Source organism: Panthera uncia, assembly GCF_023721935.1.
Source record: "Panthera uncia isolate 11264 chromosome A1 unlocalized genomic scaffold, Puncia_PCG_1.0 HiC_scaffold_16, whole genome shotgun sequence".
NCBI lineage: Eukaryota > Metazoa > Chordata > Mammalia > Carnivora > Felidae > Panthera > Panthera uncia.
Window position 1 is genome coordinate 34,508,517 of NW_026057576.1, and position 16,836 is coordinate 34,525,352.

The 16,836-nt window shown below is 34.2% G+C and overlaps 1 protein-coding gene across 4 annotated transcripts in view; it reads right to left on the reverse strand.

Annotated features, from left to right (window-relative positions):
* Window positions 1–16,836, reverse strand: part of DIAPH3 (diaphanous related formin 3) — a 522,043-nt gene that overhangs the window by 277,104 nt on the left and 228,103 nt on the right. For all 4 annotated transcript variants that reach the window (XR_007461112.1, XM_049647035.1, XM_049647034.1 and 1 more), the window contains 2 exons: window positions 11,612–11,706; window positions 6,912–7,013 (listed from right to left, as the gene is read on the reverse strand). Coding sequence is in view for 3 of the 4 variants with exons in the window: in XM_049647035.1 (XP_049502992.1) it covers window positions 6,912–7,013; window positions 11,612–11,706 (197 nt within the window). In the remaining variant the exon portion in view is untranslated. The remainder of the gene's footprint in view (window positions 1–6,911; window positions 7,014–11,611; window positions 11,707–16,836) is intronic.

Consider the following 16,836-nt stretch of genomic DNA (forward strand, 5'->3'; position numbering starts at 1 on the left):
TCAGGTTAGGTCTCTCTCTCTCTCTCTCTCTCTCTCTCTCTCTCTCTGCCTCTCCCCCACTCGCATGCTGTTTCTCTCTCTCTCTCTCTCTCTCTCTCAAAAATAAACAAACATTAAAAAAAATTTTAAACCAAACTTCAAAAATGCAAAAAAAAATCCAGCAGATATCATAAGTAAAAGCAAAGAGATAAGTGAGAAGTATTAAGAAAAACTGCAAATAGGGGCATCTGGGTGGCTTAATGGGTTAAGCCTCCCCTTCAGTTCAGGTCATGATCTAGAGGTCTGTGAGTTCAAGCCCCGCTGCAGAGCTGTGCTAACAGCTCAGAGCCTAGAGCCTGGAGCCTGCTTTGGATTCTGTGTCTCCCTCTCTCTGCCCCTCCTCTGCGTGTGCTCTCTCTCTCTCTCTCCCTCTCTCTGTCTCAAAAACAAACATTAAAAAAACGTTTTTAAAATAAAAACTGCAAATATTTACAAAGGAGTATCATATAGATTACATAAGGAGCTCCTACCAACTAGAAGGAAAAAAAGATGAGAGGCAAACAAAGGATAGGGATAAGCAATTCAAAGAAGAAATAAAAGTAATATATAGTAAATGTTTCAATTTCATCTCATAACCAAGAAATATAAAGTAAAAAAATACACAAAAACAAATGAAAAAGGATAATATTACATATTGGTGATTGTACAAGAAAAAAAACCCATACATATATTGTTCATAAAAATATACATTGACACTCCTCTTAGAAAGATAGTTTGGCAATAAATATCAAGATTAAAAATACCTTTTACTTAGCATTTGAAATTCTGGGACTCTTTTCCAAAAGTAGTATTAATAACAAAGCTAACCTTTATATAAAGAGTTTATTATTACAAGATGATTTACACAAATTCACTATTTTTAAATACTCAGGACAACACAATGGAGGTAGGCACTATCACTGTCCCTCTGACTGGCAGACTAATGACCCCCCAAGTATAACCAAGTACCAATCCCCAACGCTTTTGAATAGATTATTTTACATAGCAAAGGGATTTTGCAGACTTGACTAAGAATCTTTAAATGAGATTATCCTGGATTATCCAAGTAGGCCCAATATAATCACAGGGCCCTTATAAACAGAGAGGAGAGGGTCAGTGAAGATGTGATGACAAGAGCCACAATGACAACGGACCATGAGCCAAGGAATGTGAGCAGCCTCTAGAAGTTTGGAGCAAGGAAACAAATCCCCTGCCTTCACAAGGAATGGAGCCCTGATAACCCATTTTGGACTTCTGACTTCCAGAATTAAAACATAATCAACTTCTGTTGTTTGAAGCCACTAAGGTTATGGTAATTTATTATAGCAGCAATAGGAAAAATCCCATTTCATAAATGAGGACATTGAGATACAGAAAAATAAACGACTACCTAAGAACACACAGCTAATAAGGTTGGCCTAGGATTTAAACCCAGAGTCCCTATTCACAATGTCTATAAAACACTGCCTTCAAATGCATAAAGATGTAAGCAGAGTTACTCTTTCAAGAACCCTGGGGACATACAATTTAATGAATATTGACACAATATTTCTGAATAGTATATTCAAATATGTACACAAGGATGTATACAAAATTATTATTTTAAAACCCTCCAACCAACCATATTTTTTTAAGGAAATAGTTAAAAAGAAAAAGTCATAGTTAGAGACCATGAAATACCACATAAGAATCTAAAACCGGTACATGATGAAAATAAAAATCTCCAAAACATATTTTTTATAATGAAAAAGTTTCAGAATAGTTTTTTTCTAAATGTTCATATGAACACGCACACGTTTGTGAGTACAAAGAAACAGGATTGGAAATCCAACAAAATGTTAAAAATAATTTTGTATTCTGTGTGGAATGCAGTGAGTTAGTGAGATACAAGGAACTTCCACATTGTATTCACTATTTTTATATGTTATTTGAATGTTTTACATCAAGAATATTAGGGTATATTTTAAAACAAGGCATTTTTAATGCAGGGAAATATGCATAAGCTTCCTACAACATTTTTTTTTTTTTGATTAAAAAAAATGGAGGTCTCTACTGCAAAAAGTTTAAAAGCCCTGCCCTACAGTGACACCAAATGGTGGCAGTTCAAAATACAGTACACAAACACGACATTTGTTCAATTCAACCTTCCTATGAAAGATTTGATCCCTTTGAAGAACAGGCAGCTTAACGGAATTAAATAATATGGAGACATATACTCGAAAACCTAGAATTTTTAATCAAAGAAAGTCTACTGCACTAAGTTTCAAATGCAAATTTTTAGGCATTTTTCCAAACTTCAACTAAGCCTCTGATCCCATTGAATATTCACATATCTTATTTCTCACACAGTTAAACCATGATAATGTGAGAACAGAGATTTTACCTAATGGTTTACTGATCAAAGAAACAGCAAATATTAAAAAAAAAAAAAAAATGTCATGCAACTAAAATCAAGTTCTACTCAATGGGAACCAACTTTTGGTAAATAGGCCATATTTTGGGAGGGGGGGTGAGGTGGTGTTAGGGCTAAAGAGGGAGGGAAGGAAGGAATCCAAGAAAAGAGACGGGCAATTGGTTTAATGAGTGAGAGTTTCTAGGAGATATATTTTCACTTCTTATTGACAGACAATTAAGTTGAATAAAGCATGAGGAAAGGGCACACCAAATAAAAACCACTTTCTCAGCAACAATAAGAGTTTTATCCTGAACCGTCCAGGGAAAAGAATATTTCAAATTAGGCACATCAGTCAGTACTCCGTGTCCTCTGCCCAGAACCTAAACCAACAAATAGAATCAGCATGCCAACTGTCTCATTCATTTCAAGTTACACAAAAAGACACAGATATAGACTACCTCCCAGAGAACTCCTTTAAAATACCATTTGACTAGAATCTTCAGTCTCTCAGCATTAAATGACAACTTTTTCAGATTTGGGGTGGGATATTACTTTTCCTACGCCAAAATCTCTTGGAAAACATAGGACATGGTAGTATACTATAAGCGGCTACAAAAAACAAATCAATTCTACCATTAAACTATTAGGACCTGAATTCACAGCACCGGAGATCAATTCCAAAAGGTACCAGCCCACCAAATGCCACCACTGTTATGATCACAACTAGACTACAGTGCACAGACAAGGCCAGCTCTTGAACACCTAAGAACTGTCCTGCTCAAACTGGCCAATGTCCAAGTCATAAGGATTGCAAAGAAAACTAGTTCAGGAAGATTCTGAATTATTAAAATAATAGATGAGTGACTAAACCCTTAGTAGCAGCATAAAAGGACCTGTATCTAGTATTCATTCATTAAAAAACTTTTTTTTTTTTTTTAAGGAATCGAGATAGTGTCTGCATTAAAAATTTTTGCTTCCAATTTCAAGGGAGAAATAAAGTGCATATGAAACACTATATTATTGGAAACCTGGAGGGAATACAAACATGGTTTAGTGATTGAAAGAAAGCTTCAAGGACATACAATTTCATGAATATTGACACAGTATTTCTCAATAGTCTATTTGTATACCACACACTATATAGGACATAGAGTCCTGAAAAGTTGTATCCAAGTAATACATGACAAAAGTAAAAGATATTTCTAATTTATGTGTTATATCTTATATATTCTAATTGGTCTTTAATTGACACTGGTTACCAGGCATTTTGGGTGTGTTACTTTTGTACATTCCCTTTCTACCAAAGAGAAAATAATGTAAGCAAATTCCAATCTCCTGGTGGGGCAGATTTTTGCTTATTGTTTTACCTAATTCTTGAGTGGAATTAAAGTTGATTATATAATGCAAACAACTATGGTGATTTCATAGTGTCAAATTCCTATGTTTGTTGAAATGGAACACACCTTTCTGAGAATTCTAAAATTCACATGAATTACATTAATAAATTTATATAATTGGATAAAAGAAAAAGTTAAACTGACAAGTAGTGTAACTGTAGAGTTTCAAGTGATTTTGCTAAATTGAAAACAATGTAGAAATCAACCGTTACAGAACCTGAAGATGATACAGAGCTGAAAGTAAGCCTATCTTTGGTGAAAACAAATGAAAAGGCAAGAATTGGCCCTATTGGGGGTACAAAGGTTACCCTAACCTATGACTACCCTTGTTTTTGATATGGTGATGATTTTTAGGTGGAAATGATTACTACTTTAAATCTAAGTTTAGTCAGTAAGTAAATGCTCTTCTATGAAATCAAAGTCATGTAGGAATCTGCAGTTCAGTTTACTTGGGAGTTAATAGCCCATCTTCACTACAAACATGTTTATTACTTATAAAATAAAACAGTATAATGAGAATCATAGAAATAAACATGATAATTATAATCAGTTTCCTGAAACTACCAAACTATCATATTACTTATGTAATCTTGATAAATTGAAAACATATCGCTATTTAAAGAACTAGCAAACAATACTGAGCTTTTAATCCAGAAAGAACTAAAATCTGCAGGCATTCCACACTATTATACAATTTTTGCCCATCATGTTTTTTGGTAATTCTGCAGTATTGTTTGGAACTTTAAGCAGGTTTCTCCCCCTTTGGGCAGGGGGGAAGTATCTAAGAAGTAAAGAGAGACATATTAGGAATGGTAAAAAGCTGAAAGAAGGTAAAGTTGAAGAACATTACAATTTGACGATGCACACACACAGACACACACTACATACTATATATATTATTGTTTTTTCCTGTCAACTTTCTCCTTTCTTCACTAAAGCAATTATGTTTTATTTTATTTTTTTTTAATTTTTTTTTAACGTTTATTTATTTTTGAGACAGAGAGACAGAGCATGAACAGGGGAGGGGCAGAGAGAGAGGGAGACACAGAATCCGAAACAGGCTCCAAGCTGTCAGCACAGAGCCCGACGCGGGGCTTGAACTCACGAACTGTGAGATCATGACCTGAGCTGAAGTCGGACGCTTAACTGACCAAGCCACCCAGGTGCCCCAAAGCAATTATGTTTTAAAACATTAGTACCACACAAACTAGAATGTACAACAATGGGTTCAAGAACATTCACAATCAACATATAATAAAACACTGTTCATAATGTCTCTAGCAGATGTTTTTCAATACCATTACTCTTTCAACATTAAATTCCATTTTCAGTCAGGTATGACCTGGCATGGAATGTGTAGATTCAAGGTCAAGTTTGAGTTGACATGTCCTAAAATGGAAGTGGTCTATCTCTGTCTTAAAATCAAAACTATAACCTCTGGCACTAATATCTGGAAATATAATTGCTATATTTAAATTTCTGGCCCCTACGAGAATACTGCTTGTAAATCATGGCTCTTTGATGTGAACTCCATATTTTCAAAGGCGGACATAACCTGCCTATTTTAAAATAACTGCAAGTTTGAGCTCATTCTTCTGTGAAAATCACTAAAACGTGAGAAGAGTTTTACATTTTTCCTGTGATGATATGCAATGTAAAAAGTTACTTGCTACATAGACATTTTCATTTAAGCTTATATGTGTTTCAGATTTAATGTGAATAGGAAATATTTTTATATTATAATTTTACATTATATAATTTTCTTCAAGAGTCAAAAAAGTTGGGCCAAAAAAAAAAAAAAAAAAAAGCCCCAAAATTCTGCATAGTCTGTGGTTAAAAATGTAATGCAAATTCTCCCTTACTTACTTATACCCAATGGAAGACATTGCAGGTAGAGCATCAAATATGGAGCAAAAGAAAGACAAAATGATCAGGTAATAGAATATAAAGCAAACAAGGAAATACAGAAAAGAGAAAAAGAAGAAAATGGTACCCTAGAGAACTGGGTTTAAAAAAAAAGTTTGTTTTTTTTTTTTTTGGTAAAGAAAATAAGTTAAAAGTTTTATAATAAAAATTGTAAGACTATGTATAGGAAAAACCCCACCTTTTTCTTCCCCTTATGTGTGCTAAGCAGAGTTTTGTGAACTCAGGGTACAGGAAGGTAGTGCGGGGAGGGCTGAAGACAATAGGTTTATGAAGAAATGGCAGCAGTTTAAGCAGTTTAAGAGCAAATGCCAACAACATGCAAAATACGGTATGCAGTCACAGTCCTTTAGTTAGCCACCCACATCTTCACAATTATATCAAACACAAATTCCATCATGTCCCTGGAGGTTGGTAATAGAACTTCAGATGAAAGGGAAAAAAAAATAATCTTACATACAAAGAATCAAAACACTACAGTATCATCATGATGACTGAATGTAACCAACCTCAAAATGATTATGTAATGATAGGAGAAAAGAACAGGAGAAAGCAAGCTCGATAAAAATCTTAATTTTAAGTTGGCAACACAGCTAATATATAGCACTGGCAAGAATTTTCACCTCTGCAGACCCCCAACTTCTATAAATAAAATAGGAGGCTGGAACAAGATGATTATCAAGGTGTCTCAAAGATTTTTTTTTAAAGGTATTCCTTTTTCACCCTTATCACCAAGGAGGAGACTGTACTTCTAATTTCAGAGTCTAACATGGGAGATGAAAGGAAGTGAGTGATTACAACAAGAAACTGATGCTGTTTTTGCAATATGTTGGCTTACGATGCTCCAGCATTAACCATAAATACTCTCGTCAGTCATAGGAGTGCAGTTTTCATCTTACATTTTGACATGAAATTGACAATAATGACAACAAGAAATCAGGTTTATACTTTTTAAAAACTCCTTGGACTTCATTTGTGGCTACAGTTTCAATATACATATTTGAAATCAAAATAATTTCCCATAAATATCCTTAGGTTAAAAAAAAAAAAAAAAGCAAGATGGGCTTCAAAGCTTTATGGGACAATCCTGATGTGAAAAGGCCTGACATTTTCTTTCCTGCATTGCCTGGTATAAAGATGCCCACACAGGAGAGTTAACGCCAAAAGACAGTACTTACCACAACAGCAAACTGCTCGGGTTCACATAAGTTGTTATAGTCACTCTTGAACTGAGACAGTGAACTTAACTGTTCTTGATCTGGAAGATGCTTTATTAGGTTCTAAAAATTAAAAACATAAGAAAATATTTTCACTAAATGTGCTTCTTGCACTCTAGATAAATCCATCAATAAACTATTGGAAAGAAACCACTAAAAAAAGTCAGTCTTCAGTTTTATTTCTAGGTAACCTCCCTTATACTCAGCTTTACGCTACATTCTCTGCATCTTGAAAGCAGTCAATTTTCCTCTTTACTCTCTAGAGTTATATATTCAAATCAAGCACTACTGAATGTTTATTTGATTAGCTATATAACTGAGAAAGAAAAACTCCACCTATACCAAAGGAACAGCTTTCTCACCTGGGTAAATGTGATCAATTACATTTCAGATTGAGGGAATTAAATGTCAGATATTCAAGCAAAGCCAAACATATTTTAACACTTCATCCAGGGTGATAAAAGAAATTATCATATTACTACTAAAAGGCAAGAGAAAGAAATGAAATCCAGAGAACTTTAATGAAAGTGCTTGCAAGATTTAATCAACATGATTACAGTTTTAATAACAAAAATGAAAGTATCTCTAAAATGAAGACAAAGTAACTTTTCTGATGTGGAAGAAAACTTGAAAAGGTACTAAAGACATGGAATGATACACTTTGCAAATAAAAAGCTCCTGAAGAGATCCTTTAGGAATTTAAGTGCCTGTTGCCTTTGGCCTGGATCACCTCCCATCCAGAAACCACAGGCTTGCTTGGTTATTCTGGTTCCTTTGTCCATGAACAGTCTTTCCCAAGCCACACACTTAAGGTCAGGCAAACACTCCCAATGAAGACCAAGTAAACAAATTTTCTTCCCTGTTATAAAGTAATGATTATACAGTCTTGTGGACAAAGTCTATATAGATCTTCCGTATCAAAATGTAATTGATTTTAACAGTGTCATTACAAATTAGTGTCCTGATATTAAAATTAAGAAAAAGAGTGGTGTTCACAATCCCAAATTTTAGCATCAGTATATTGTCTTCAAGCCCAAAGTCAATACAAGTTATAATTCAGCCTATATCATGCTCTATATATTTATGGGGAAAACGCCCCCAAAGGTGTCATTAGTTAAAGACATTGTTAGAGAATGTTATTTATCAAATTAGTTAGATCAAAGAAGTTTTGGACTCACTGTGTACCTTTGGACAAAAACTTGGTTGACTGGCCAAAAACAAACAAAAAAAGTGGCAATTTAAGATCATCCCTAACAAAAGTATTTACTATTAATACTACCAACTGAATAAAAACAATGCAAGTAGAGGATTTTTCCATATAAATAGAAATTTCTCTTATTAAAATTGCCTGAAGCCAAAAGACCTGGTTATTTGTGTTTCTTTTAACCATTCTAGCTAACAGCTGGATTGAGTTATTTATAATCAGGTTTCTGAATTTCTTCAGTATCCTTGTAGATGACCATCAAATCCCCTTAAATATTATGAGTTAATATATAATCTTTTATCATGTATTTATTAATTTTTCACCTCTTTATTTTTGCTTTGTAGAGTAATGAAACTATAATGATTTCTAAGAATACAGGCCCAAACTTCCTGTGTCTCTTTACCAAAGTTACCAACCTTCCATAAATCCTAAGGTCCTTTCAGACTAAACCAACTCTTCACAGTTGCCCACATACCCACAGCTTTTCCCTCACAGCTCAGAGTATTACTAGTGCCAGAATAACTGACCTTTGCTACATATTAGTCACAGAGCCCTATTGCCTTTTCTACATCCATACTGTATTCAGTCCTGAAGTACCCTCACCTACACACACACACACACACACACGTACCCTCACCTCCACACATGCACAGCACTCCCTTAACCCATCATCTAATCTATACCAAAAAAAAAAAAGTCTTGATACAGCCATGTGTACCTTGTATTATAATTTTACACACACACACACACACACACACACACACACACACATCATTTCACTTGTCCAACTAAATATCCCAGAAAGGCAAAATCGATGTTTAATTGAACCGACCACAATGCCCTGCACATGGGGGGGGGGGGGGGTAATAAAAAAATAGATGCTAAATGAACTAATTAATAAAAGACAAGTGAAGGCAAACGGGGAGAGAATAAGTTAGAAGGATGACATCAAAAATGACATACTACTGACATCTGGTTATATATGAATGAGTAACTAGATATGCCAAAACAAAATCGTGACTGTGAACATAGCTTACCAAAATGATGATTATTATAAAGTAAGGTTTTCCCTGTACCCTGTGAAAAATAAGCAGTTCTTCACTTTACAATTAGGAACCTATTTTTTTATTTAATTTAAGAGGGGCACCTGGGTGGCTCAGTCAGTTAAGCATCCAGCTTTTGATTTCAGCTCAGGTCATGATCTCATTTTTCGTGAGTTCGAGCCCCATGCGGGAGGTTGGAGATCCAGCTTGGGATTCTCTCTCCCCCTATCTCTCTGCCCCTCCCCACTTGGACTCTCCCTCCCTCTCTCTCTCAAAATGAATAAATAAACTGAAATAAATAAAATTAATTTGAGACTTCAAATAGCACGGAATTCTTATTTTTTAATCAGCATATAAATGTCCAAACTAAATTTTTCGATTTTAAATTCCCGAGATGGGTTTTACATGTAGTAGGTGTGGCAGGCAGAACGATGACCTGAACCACACCACTCAAGATGTCCACACCTAATCCCCAAAACTTGTAAAAATATTAGGATATGTGGCAAAGGGAAATTAAGGTTGTTATCAGCTGACTTTAAAATAGGGGAAATTTCCCTAGATTATCAGAACTGCAGAAGGTCCTTAAAGGACCACAAAGGTCCTTAAAAGTGGAAGAGAGAGACAGAACATGGAGCGAGAAGGAGATGTGACCACGGAAAAAAGAAGAGAGTCAATATCCTTTGAAAGTTGAAGAAAAGTGTCCCAAGCCAAGGAATGTGGGAAGCCATGAGGAGCCAGGAAAGATAAAGAAAGGGATTTTTTTTTTTTAAATCCTATAGAAAGGAAGGCAAGCCTGCCAACACCTGGACTTTAGCGCAATAAGACACATGCCAGATTTCTGTTCAACGGAAATGGAGACTAATAAATTTGTGTTATTTTAAGCTACTGAATTTATGGTGAATTGTTACAGCAGCAATAGAAAACTAATATATTAAGAAAATATATGGAACTGGATGTTCTTTGGACATGAATTTAAAAATGCAAATTTCCCATCTCTACACACAAAATCCACATGAATATCCAAAACATTCGTGTAATCAAGTTAAAAGCTACTCTGTAAAAATTCAATAAATGCATCAAAAAAAAAAAAAATACAAACATGTATGAAGCAGAAAAATTTTCTTTAAGGAGCATGAAATTTACTCCCAACAACAAGGCACATTTACGATCAACAGTTAACAAAGACAAAAACCTAGTAAAAAGAAAGTGCTTAGAGAAAAAAGGCTCAGGGAAGAGTTACTGAATCAGGTGTATATGAGTCTCAGCTACTCACAGCACAAACCTCTACTGGGATTATATCGCAACCACCTTGGGAAGACAAGATAGGAGAAGCAAAACCCAAAACTTTCCAAGATACCATTCATTGATGGATTAAATGTCCAAAATAATTTTAAACATGTGTTCACACTAACAAATAATCTCTGGTTTCTTTTTATTGCTAAAAAGCCATTTTTCTAAGTACATCCACTATAAGAATGAAAGATAGTAAACTGAAGATATTATTCTCTTCCTATATAATTTGTGGTTTGATACTCTGATTTTACAGTTTATCAAGACACGCATTATTGATGTCTTATGTGGAATTCAGCAAATAACTCTGGCACCACGCTAGCATTCCTTAAATAATACTGTGGGTAGACACCATTTAAAAAATCTGGCAGCCGGGGCGCCTGGGTGGCGCAGTCGGTTAAGCGTCCGACTTCAGCCAGGTCACGATCTCGCGGTCTGTGAGTTCGAGCCCCGCGTCAGGCTCTGGGCTGATGGCTCGGAGCCTGGAGCCTGTTTCCGATTCTGTGTCTCCCTCTCTCTCTGCCCCTCCCCTGTTCATGCTCTGTCTCTCTCTGTCCCAAAAATAAATAAAAAAAAACGTTGAAAAAAAAAAAAAAAAATCTGGCAGCCTCCTGAATGAATTCAGAATGCTATGCCCACAATTTCTAGTACTCGTAGGAACACAAATGACTCAAGGAAGGGTGGTTAATAAAGGTGACTCTAAATGAAGAGAAAAGTCCCTCAATCTTCTGCACTGAATCATAATGCAACTTTACAAGGTAAGAGCCTAATAAAAACATATTCTGAAAGGATTATACAAATAAACTTTAAGTCGCATATTACTAACCTTAACTGTAACAAAAACAAAAACATACATGTTGAATTAAACAATTTGCCTTTCAAAAACAGTCATTTAAAATAATTGAAATGTAATCATTTTGATAGCATTATATTTAGTTGCAGTTAAGAAAAGATGCAGAGTTTTATCTCCTGGCAAAGCAGAAGTTATGCTAAAACTAATTATGCAGCAATGATTTTCCAGTTGAATGATTTGGTTTAAGAATTTTGCTTCACTTACAGATTTGTATTTAATGAGAAGCTTGCAATGAAATATTGGAATTTAAGCTCTCTGCCAGTTTGTTTACCTGAATCATAGACTCTGCCAACTGTGTTTCATCCACTTCCAATATCATCATTTTGATTTCCTCATATGGCACCCGAAAAGAGCTCAAGAAGATTGCTAAAAGGGGGAGAAAAAGGTTCATAATGAGTAAGAGAAGAAAAGAATTTGAGATGTAGTTCTATGTATAAAATCAAAAATAATTCATAAAATGAGAGACTTTAAGGATTAAATATAATGACTATGGGAGAAATTTTCATTAGCACATTTTCTACTCTAGTTTTAGAACTAGTATTTAAGCAACAGCCCTTTATTATTATGCTGGTTCCAAAGTTGATTTTTAATGCTTAGTTATTAGCCTATCACAGGAATGGTGCCAATTTTCATGTGATAAAAAAAAAACAAAACTGAAATATATTTGGTACACTATAAAAATATTACATTGGAATGAAAAGAACCATAAAACTCCAATATGCACATATAATTTTTGTCTAAACATGTGTATTATTAGGTTTTATAATATCCTGCAGCTCTACTAAATAGTTCAGAAAAAAATATTTTAAGAAAACTGGCGAGTAGTGCATTTACACTATTGCAAGTTATAATAGCACTTTGCTCTTTAAAAACATTATAGACAATATGCCAGAAAAATAGCCTTTATATGTAACTGAAGCTTGAATACCGAATATTGGAAAACAAATTTTCCTGGGAAACCATACAAATAGATTATATTGGGTAATATATTATTACTGAAAATTCCAACATTATTTACATTTTTTTCTAATATCTCATATGTCTAATATTAAACCACAGTGATCTTCTCAAAAGCTACTGAGGTAAATAAGGATATTTTCATAGTATTAGATTTAATGCTTTTGCCGTTTCCCCCCTTGATCTACTATTAATGTGTCTCTTCTTCAGTGACAGATGTCACTCTGTGATGTCATACTCAGAACTTGCTACCGCTACCATTTATTTTATATGCTGAACTTATGTCATCTTGTCTGTAGGTCTTTTCACAGACAGTATTTTTTACAAGATTTAGAAAACATGATCTTCTTTTTAAAGGCTATCTTTAGGCTTCCATATACCTGAGGACACCATGTATCATTTACAGATGAACAACATGTTCAACATCAACACCAGCTTCACTGATACATTTCTGAACTCAAATAGTTATAAATAAGGGATAATAGTGCTAGAAATTATGGATGGGTATAATCCTTAGTATACCAACAAATGGAATAAAATATCTAAATGTTATTACAAAACAGATTAATGAAATTACAAAATAAAAACCCTGTAGTAGACGCTGAAAAGCAAAAAATATAGTAACTATATGATCTCAAAGAGGTCATCAGTAAATAATTAATGGGAAGAGAACAAAACCTAAATACATACATCATGTACAAAACCAGTTGCTTATGATTGCAGAATTAAATGTAAATATTAACAAAAACAAATACTAAAATAAATTTAACATGACAATTTAGCTCCTTTATGGTAAGAGAACATCTTAGTCATATAAGTTGTTGGAAAATATGTGAAAAGAGTGATCTCTGACAATATAAAAGGAGAACAAGTCAAAGCACCTTAAACAATTAAAAAATAAGGAAGCTGAGGGGATAAATCTGCCCCAAAAAGCAAAGCATTTTTTTTCTTCATTTAGAATACCCTGAGGTCTAAAAAGGAAAATGAGCAAAATGTATATAACCTTATGGGCACCTGGGTGGCTCAGATTAAACATCTGAGTCTTGATCTTTGCTCAGGTCATCATCTCAAGGTTCATGAGATGTCTCTGACCCTCCCCGCTCATGCTATCTGTCTCTCTCAAAAAATATAATCTTAAAAAATATATGTAACTTTAATTAAAAGAATAAGAGAAAAAAACAAAACTAATAATATGTAATAATGTGTTAAACCTTAGGAGTAAGCAAACTGAGAAGGCAAAGTGTTAAAATACACCTGAATTGCAAATTCTGTAGGATTAGTAAGATTAATCAGAATCTTTGAAATTATTAATTCCCTTTGAGAAGCAATAAATTCTACTCAAGAAACCTAGTCTATGGATACAACAAGAAGATATAGAAAAGATTATAACATTTAATACAAAGATCAAAGGATAAAATTACTCTGAGGCATAACACAGTCATGGAGAGAAAGAAAAATTATACTTTTACATATTTCAGCCACTAAGACAAAGTGGAGAGATGCCCTGGAATTATCTACTTCCTCCTCCCGAAAAAGGATATTTTGGATCTCAATCAAGAAATATCCTTAGCATAGCATTAGGTATAGTGCTGTCCAATCATTATGCTGTACAACTGAAACTAATGTAACATTGTGTGTCAGCTATAACTCAAGAATAAAAAAGAAACCCTTGAAATATCTAAAAAATATACATAAGTGTGTGCATGTATTTAAATCTTAAATCCATTTCTGAGCTATCCTTAAAGGAAGGAAAACAGAAATCCTGGGAGAAAAAAATATTCAAGGAAAGATTGAAATAATGGCCAAGGGAAAAAGAAAAAGATTACTAAAAAGAAACAAGATTTGGAGGATTTTTTACTTTTTGAAAGTAAAAAATATATATACACACATACACTAATGACATCGAAAACTCAATGTATCGATTAGATATAATATAAAGAGAAAATTGAGGACATGAAAGACCACAGGCAAAAAAGCAATCCAAAACACAAATTTAAAGAGATGGAAAAATAGTTGATTAAGAGATACAGAAGATAAGTAAAGATACCTTAAAAATGTCTACTTGGATTTACAAAGGGAAATCACAAAAAAGAACAGAGTTGAAAGAAATCTTATCTGAAGAGAAAATGTCAGAATATTCCAGAATTATAAAGAGACACAAATCATCAACAACACGAAGGCCCAACAAATTCCAAATATATTTTTTTTAAGCCACTCTAGAACCTTGCAAAACACGAGGCATTGGTAAGGTTAGGAAGTAGGAACATTCAGGCGTTGATGGTGGAAGAATAAATTGGTACAAACGCTGCCCAGATATATACTTAGAGGCGGAGTCACCTAACTTTTTCTGCTGAGAGTCACATAGCCATTATTTTAGGTTTTCTAAGCTATTCAGGCTCTGTCACAACTACTCAACTGTGCTATTGGAGCACAGAAGCACCCACAGACATTATGTACACAAATGTCCTGGCTAAGCTCTGGTAGACTGTGTCTTAACAGACAATGGGCAAGATTTAGCCTGAAGGCCATAGTTTGCCACACCTTGCCTTAGTACCACCAAAAATGAAAAACAACACAGAAGTCAATCAAGGGTTAAATGAATAAAGTGTAACAGTCAAAGAATGTGTTAAAAATGGCAATAAAAATGAATATACTACAGCCAGATGCATTAATATGATATGATGCTGTTTATATAAAAGTCAGTCAGTTAAAAACTAAACAGCTTATTTAGGAATATGCACATGGTTGGTAAAACTATAAATAAAAGGAAGGAAATATTTAAACCAAGATTTAAGAGAATGGTAACTTCTCATAGGAAGGGATATAAAATTGGAAAAGGTCATATGTAAGTCTTTAAAGTATGAGTCATGTTCTATTTCTTTAGCTGTAGGTGTTTGATTTATATCATTAAATGTAACATGCATTTTCTATATTCTCTGATAATAGGTCATAACAAAAACAATTAAAATAATTTTAAATGAATAATATGGAAACAAAATGCATGGGGAAAAAGGGTGGCATACTGTGTGGTAACAGATTAAGCTTAATCAAGTGAGGTCTGGCTCCTGGGAGCTACTCTCAAAAGCCCTGGGAATGTCCTGCCTGATAAGAGTTTCTATGTTTACTGGGGACACTGGGTCACACTAACAGTCTATGCTAATAATGTGAGTTATGGTGGGGATTTTGGGTCACACAGTATTAACCTGTCCTCCCGAGGGTCTGAAAACCAAGGTCAGTCACACAGTTTTGGGTCAGGTTCACCCAAAACCAAGAACCAGTAAAAACATTGGACACCAAGGCTTAAGTGAGCCTCCCTGGTTGGCAATAATCTGTGACTATTATTACACATCATTGCTGGGAGAAGCTAGAGATGTCCATGGGTGAAAATTTCGTGCTCCAAACTCTCCTAGACACCTCCCCATGTGCCTCTTTCCTTGGCTGATTTTAATCTGTACTGTTTAATCATAAATCAAAGAGTTTTCAGTCATTTCTGTGAGTCCTTCCAATAAACCATCATACTTAAGATTGGTCTTGGAGACCCCCAAACTTAACTGGTGTTAGAAGTGAAGGTGGTCGTGGAGATAAAAAAAACAACAAAACTGCAGATAAAAACCTACTATGATCTCACTTGCACATTTATGTAAGTACAATAACAGAAGTAAACATAAATAACACAACATGCATAACTAATATAGTAACAACTATATAAAAAGATAAAAATGTTAACAGAAGGGTTTACTGTGTGAATGGACATCATTTATTCCTTTACTTTCATCTATATTTGTAATTCATTCTCTGCCTTCCAGTATTAATATTCTACAGTTAAAATAACATGCACATTAAACACCTATATCTATAAAGACTGAACAATTTTTTTTATAGTTTATGAATAAGATTTCTGGCAAACATTTGCTCTAAGGGGGAAAAAAAATGACAGAAAAGTTGAAAATGGCCTAATGCATAACACCCAATTCAGAAGACAAGCATAGATCTTTAAAAAACAAATTAGAAGTTACTGAGGATAGGAGATACTCATTTAAAGCCTCCAAAAGACCCATTAAAGTGAATATTTTTACTAACACACATCTTATCCTTCAAAATGTGACTATATAGGTCCCACTGGAAGCTTTGAGTTCAGTGAAGAAATGTAAAGTGTGCAGATTTTGGAACCAGTCACACATGTTTTCTTCAAGAGAACTTATAAATATTTAAATCTTTACATTAATTCATAGATTCCAGGGTTCCTCCCTTTAGAGCTCTAATATTCCAAAAATCTGGTGAAGCATATGAACCTTGTAAAACTCCTGAGGCCTCTCTTGATCCTCGAGTGCCTGGAATTCTTTTATGCTCAGCGCAGGGTCTCTGCCAAAACCTTTATGAACTCAAACATAGGGAACCTAACATACTTTTGAATAAATAGGTAAATAAGGGAGTAGATTTTACATCCTTTCCTCAAAATTCTATCAAATATTTCAGTTAAGAGAAATCTAAGAGAATGTATTGCAGATTTCTAAGTGGCAAGACTCTGTCTTGTTCTAT